Source organism: Lolium perenne, chromosome 7, assembly GCF_019359855.2.
Source record: "Lolium perenne isolate Kyuss_39 chromosome 7, Kyuss_2.0, whole genome shotgun sequence".
NCBI classification, from domain to species: Eukaryota; Viridiplantae; Streptophyta; class Magnoliopsida; order Poales; family Poaceae; genus Lolium; species Lolium perenne.
The window spans coordinates 566480-573203 of NC_067250.2; the positions used below are offsets into that span (position 1 = coordinate 566480).

The 6724-nt window shown below is 48.2% G+C and overlaps 1 protein-coding gene across 1 annotated transcript; it reads left to right on the top strand.

Annotated features, from left to right (window-relative positions):
- Positions 1 to 1352: 1352 nt before the first annotated feature.
- LOC139833104 (UDP-glycosyltransferase 79A2-like) lies at positions 1353 to 1748 on the top strand. Its single transcript, XM_071823277.1, has one exon. It carries the CDS (start codon positions 1353 to 1355, stop codon positions 1746 to 1748), a length of 396 nt encoding a protein of 131 aa, XP_071679378.1.
- The last annotated feature ends 4976 nt before the right edge of the window (positions 1749 to 6724 follow it).

Genomic DNA, 6724 nt, shown 5'->3' on the forward strand with positions numbered 1-6724 from the left:
CAGTTTACCATCACTATACCACATCTGCAATGAAACACACGGAAGATGGCTGAACGCGACCATGACGATCTCGTGGAGATCTTCTAATTGATTATGTCTAAACAGATGGACACTAAAGCTAAGGTTTTATATAGAGGGCAGTTATTCACGGGTCTACTCAGGAGATTGATTAATAGGAAACGGATGCACAATAAATTGGGTAGCTAGGAGAGCCAGGAAGAGTTTAGTGATTGCTGACGCTTAAGATACTCGCAAGCAGTTGCAGAAGAGAGATGAAGGGGAAGGAAGCGATGGAACGCCCGCACAAATGTTTGCTAAAAAATAATAATTGATAGGCTGGGTGACGTGAACCAATTAGATTCTTGCTGATGTGTATAGCTTGCATGTTGAGAGAATTACTTTTAGTGGGTTGCTCCAGTTTAGATATTATAGTCTAAACAGATGGACACTAAAGCTAAGGTTTTATATAGAGGGCAGTTATTCATGGGTCTATTGGGAAGCTCAGGAGATTGATTAATAGGAAACGGATGCACAATAAATTGGGTAGCTAGGAGAGCCAGGAAGAGTTTAGTGATTGCTGACGCTTAAGATACTCGCAAGCAGTTGCAGAAGAGAGATGAAGGGGAAGGAAGTGATGGAACGCCTGCACAAATGTTTGCTAAAAAATAATAATTGATAGGCTGGGTGATGTGGACCAATTAGATTCTTCCTGATGTGTATAGCTTGCATGTTGAGAGAATTATTTTTAGTAGGTTGCTCCAATTTAGATATTATAGATGACCATTGTTAATCTAATGTATCTAAATTGTCGACCAGCCGAACCCTTTACCAACACGGAGTGCACTCCAAGCAGTTACATGCATTGTGTTGTGGGTACCGAAATACTGATGATAGCAATGGTAAATTAAAAAACCAAGACGATGTCGAACGCACATGATATATTGTGATCCAAATTCATATACTAAATGGAGGCTAACTTCTGACGAGCGGAGCGAGGCCCGCGGTACGGTACGGATCATTGGCACCGTCTATATATACATCTTGTAAGCCGCCGGCTAGGATTTATCAGATTATAAGATAACTCATGGCGTTTGTAAACACTTCCCGATATAGTGAAGTTTCGCTGGCTGGCGCCCGTGGTTTTTCCCTCTTCTGTGTTGGAAGGGGTTTTCCACGTTAAATCTTGTGTCTCTGCTGCGTTTACCTTTATCGTTCTTTGTTATTTGCTTGTCGCTTTTATAATAGCGCGCAATACATGTGTCCCGCTATATAAGACATTAAGTGGGTGTCAACAATCAATAGAGCTGCTAAGACAAAACTGAATTGAGCGTTAGACGTACATCCACGAAACGATGTCCAACGCCACGGCGACCGGCGGCGGCATGCACCTTGTGATGTTCCCCTTCCTCGCCTTCAGCCACATCACCCTGTTTGTGCAGCTGGCTCGCAAGCTCATCGCCACGAACGGCGGGGTGAGGGTCACGCTCATGTCGGCCTCGGCGAACGTGTCTCGCGTCCAGGCCATGCTGGGGTCATCTACTGTGGCGATTGCCCAGCTGCGCCTCCCGCGCGTGTCGGGGCTCCCTGACGACACCGAGAGCACGGTCGATGTCTCGACGGACGGCGCCGAGCTGCTAAAGGTGGTCGTCGACGGCACAAGGCCGCAGGTGGATGCCCTGCTCGTGGAGCTTCGGCCCGACGCGATTCTCTTCGACTTCGCCACCCCTGATACTACTACTACACTGTAGTTATTTAGGGGTACTTTGCCATGGGGCACTTTTCAAAGTGCCCCTAAAAACCCCCTTTAGAGGCACTTTGGTCAAAATATCTCTAATGGCTTACCTATTGGGGCGTTGGGAGAAGTGTCCCAAATGGTATATACTATTGGGGCAGTTTGGAGACACTGGTGGAAAAAGGGCCTTTGGTCGCGGTTCGCAACTGCCATTAGTGGCGGTTGCGCAACCGCGACCAAATGAGCGCGACTAAAGAACCGCGACTAAAGGCCCGTCCACGTGGGCGCCAGGCGACCGTCGGGGCGGAGGACCTTTAGTCGCGGTTCTTCTGGCCAACCGCGACTAAAGGCCACCGCAGGTTTAGGGTTTTAGGCCCCCCCTAAACCTGCCCCCCCCTAAACATATTTTCTGTTTAATTTGTATATTGTTTTATTTCTTTTGTGCTTTATTGTAATTTTGAAGGAGTTTCACATATTCTACGGTACTACATATATACATGCATATGAATGTACAATTTCAAACAAATTTGAAATTAGAACCAAAAAGAATTCAAGAGGAATATACAATATATATTCAATATCATCGGATGACCATATACAAGTTTGAACAAGTTTCCATACATAATTTAATGCATGTATAGTTCTACGTCCTCGCAATGGTGTTCTCCTTTAGGATCGAGGACTTCCCTCCTGAACCATCCAGCTAGTTCCTCTTGAAGTGGTCGGAAGCGAGCTTCTGGACTAAGCATCATCCGGAGGTTATTCCTCTGAGCATTGAGATCACTCGGAACGCGCTCAGAGGTGTATCTCCGGATCATCTCACAGACATAGTATCCACATAGATTGGTTCCCGGTGGCTGCATATCGCCACCATTCTTAGCCTTTGACCACATGAAATTTAGCTCTTTTTTGAATTCACCGACCTTTGTATCTGCGAACCGTCTCCAAACCCTACGAGGCAAAGAAAATTAAATGAACAAGAGAGTTATTAGTTAATTACTTGAAGCTTAATTAGGAAATGAACGAAATAGGCCGATCGATATAGAGCGCAAATGAATGAAAACAATTACTTTTGAATCATTTGTCTCATGTCGGCCCACTCCGCCTTATCCATATTGCGAGAGTCGTGGACGAGACATTCTGATTTGTCAACTTTAATTACTAGCAGAATCCAGTGGAACCTGCGGACACGATACATGCACAGTACGTCATGCATAACTCATCGATTAGCCGGCCACATACCATGCATGGAGTAAACAAAAGAGAATGTGCTCAAGACATAAACACTCACCCAAAATGGTAAGGAAATAGAATATCACTTTTGAGTTCCTGCTTTTCAAGAAACCGCCACAGGTCTTTCTCCACGTCGGCGGGGTGATGCTTTAACGTATATCCATTAACGATGTGTGGGTCAATGAACCCAACATCATGGATGCTCCTTACTCTGCATTCCTTAATCTTCAATCTGCATGTATAATAGCGGACACAACAATATAGTTAGGACATATATATATAGTGCAGGCAATATGAACGAGATGGGGTAGAAATAAATCACTTACAGAACGTAGCAACTGATGATAGATTTGTCGAGCTTGCGCAGATTGAAAAGCTGGAACAATTCACTCAGATGAATTTGTACAGAGTATTGTTTGAAGTGATGCTCATATCCAACTTCCGCAAAAATATAATCTTTGGCGTTTTTATGTTTTATGTAACCCTTGTACCAGTTCAGCAGACCTTTCATTTGTGGAGGTAGATCCTCTTCCTGCGCAGGCTCGACGAGAGGCCCATTCTTCACATATGTAAGTACTACCTCCTTCACTGGCGCCTCATCAAGGCCTAACAGTTCACGAAGAGTAATACCTAAGTTGGCCGCTTGTTCTACGCACTCGTTACGGTCAATCCCCTGTCTTTGCCGCAGCTTCTATGATTTCGGGGGCATCCGGACCGGCGGCTGTCACTATAAGCGGGGCAATCGATTGTTTACTTTGTTCCCCGAGCTAGGCAACAACTCGTTTCCCGCTTTGTGCACTTTGTAATTCCGCTTTATCGGCCTCCTCTTTCTTCTCCTTGAATATGCGTGCCTGATTCTTTAGTTCACGTGCATAGTCGTCAGGCAGATTCTTCGCGGCTTGGGACGGTGTGTTCAAAAATGACTTAGCCCACTTCTTTTGCTCATCAGAAAATACTGGCTTGGGGTCTCTTTTCTTCTTGCAGCCCGCCTTCCATTTCTCTAAATCAGCAGTCGCGGCCGCCTCGACTTCCTCGGCACTACGTTCCCAAGGCCTCGTGGGGAGAGGCTTCAGTGATGGCTCCGGTACCTTTGTTTTCTTAGGTACGTAAGGGTCCAGGTTAATAATCCAGGACTGCTGCTTCTGCTTCTTCGCCGGAGGTGGATTGGGGGGCGGCGTCTGCTTACCCGCCCGGGGCGGACTAGGGGGCGGCGGCTGCTTACCCGCCGGAGGTGAATTGGGGGGCGGCGTCGGCTGACGTGAAGGAGGTGTAGGTGAAGCACCACGACCACCACCGCCACCGCCGCCACCACCACCACCGTAGGGGGGTGGAATTGTTGGCGCCTCGCCTGGAAACTTGATAAACTTCTTCTGGCATAGAATGAACTGGCGCTTGACATCTCCAAGTCTTGTCGCCCCTTCAGGTGTAGCAATGTCAATGTCCAGGTCCTCAAACCCTTGGACTATGTCCTCCACCGTGACACGAGCATAGCCATCTTGAATGGGGTTGTTGTGGTGGGGTGCTCCAGGTGGTAAAGCACTGCCGATGGCTACCTTCATGGACATGTTCCCGATAGGATAATACAGATGACATGCTTTCATATCCTTTATATCGTCCACGGGGTAGCGAGGAGGCTCCGGTGCAGTAATTTCGACCACCAGAGGCTCCGGTGCAGTAATTTCGATCGTCGGTGCACCAGCCGGTGGGGCCTCCGTGGAAGCCACGCTGCTTCTCCGCTGCTGGCTTCCGAGATCCAATGGATGATCTTCATGCTGCGCCCGAGCTGCATCTCTTTCGGCTACTAGTACACTCACGGTTTTCTTCATGACATCCATTTCCGATGCCAACCGCGCCACAACATCTGCTTCCCGATCCATCTTTCTCTTACGGCTTCTGTAACCGTACGGGTCATCGTTCTGAGGGAACCCTACTTTCCACGGAATGTGCCCCATGCCTCGTACACGTCCTCCGTGTTCAGGATTCCCGAGGGCTTTTGTCAGGGCGTCGTTCTCTCTGTTGAACTTGATCCTCCCCTCTTGAGCATCCCTCATTGCCTCAATAAGCTTTTGGGTGGGTTTAATTATTTTGCCCTGGTAAACACACTCCCCTGTCTCCGGGTTCAGCGATCCCCCATGCCCGTACCACCAGCTTTTGGCCCTTGGGTCCCATCCCTCCGTACCTGGACGGATTCCTCGCGCCCTCAGCTCGTTCTCCATCTTCTCCCACCTAGGCAGCCAAAAGCGATACCCTCCTGGCCCCATAATATGATTGTACTCCTTCTTGGCCGCATTATCCTTATTTTTTTTTGATATTTCAAGGAACTGCTCCTATTTCTTTTGCTTCACAAATTCTGGCCAATCATGTTGCAGTTTCTCATATTGTCCTTTGAAATCCGGAGTCTTGCCCTGCTTGACAAAGTCATGGGCTAGATTTTGCTTGTATTTCCGGAATGCGTTGGACATCTTTGAAAGAGCGAAGTGTTTGACTAGCTTGCACCTCTCCTTGTTATCCTCAATCTTGTTACCCTCCTCATCGTATTTGCGGTATTCCGGAGGTAGAACGAAATGTTCCATAAGCTTGTTGAAGCAATCCTTTTTTGTTCTCTTATCGACAAAAGTGAAACCAAGACGTGCCTTCTTTGGCTCATTCCACTCCTGGACGGTGATCGAGACGTTGTCTCTAACAACAGCTCTGCATTGGCTGATAAACTTGGTGGCGTTCTTGCGGGGCTCCAGCGGCCTGCCGGTTGCTTCCTCGACAACCTCGATGGTGCATGTTTCTCCTGGTTTCATCGTCTTGGTTGCGCCACGCTTTGACGACGTACTCGATTGTTTCGACGATCCGGCCGAGGGCTAAAATAAGAAAGAGAGTCGCGCGCGTTAGTACACACATATTTATTCAAATCAGTTAGTTTGTATCACCAGAGGCTCAATGTATATATATATACCTCGGCGCCGGAGGTGGTTGCTACTTCCAATTGAAGATCGTCGTTTATCGACGTTTCTTCGGCATCATCTTGCTGACGGCGCCCTTCATCTTCACCCTCAAGGTTCAGATAAGAAGAGATATCATCTTCTTCTTGTCCGGTCGGCACATATACAATATCGCTGTTTATGATGCCGAACATATGGTCTTCAAGGTCCGGATCATAGTTGTCCATAATCGGGTCAGCTCTATCGTCCGCCATATGTCAGTCCTGAAAACATGTAGTCAAAACAAATTAATTGTGTATATGCATTATCACATCTCTTCTACATATAAACAGAGAGGGCAACGAGGGAGGCGAGAGGGGGGACGCAGTGACCGCGTGACCGAGAGACCGGTGGCGGTGGCGAAAGGGCGGTGGCGAAAGGGCGGTGGCGGTGCCGAGGACACATAACCCTCGCGGTGGCGGTGCCCCCTCCGTATACGCGCGGTGGTTAAGTTATTTTTGTTATTTTAAAAGTGACAAACTTTTGTTAAGTTATTTTAAAAGTGACCGAGAGACCGGTGGCGGTGGTGAAATAGCGGTGGCAAAAGGAGGGGGCGAGGAAGGGGTGGGAGAGGGTGTCGCGGAAGAGGGAGGCGAGGACGAGCACGTTGGCGTTGGCGCGTTGACGGCGTTGGCGTTGGCGCGTTGAATAGAGGTAGCGTTGGCGTTGGCGCGTTGAATAGAGGCGGTAGCGTTGACGGCATTACATTTTTATGAATAGAGGTAGCGTTGGCGCATTGACGGCGTTGGCGATGGTACGGCGGCGTTACAATTTTAGTTCATTTTTT

What these genes read in the sequence shown, in the direction of transcription:
- LOC139833104 (XM_071823277.1), top strand. Translation starts at nt 1,353, where the DNA reads ATGTCCAACGCCACGGCGACCGGCGGCGGCATGCACCTTGTGATGTTC.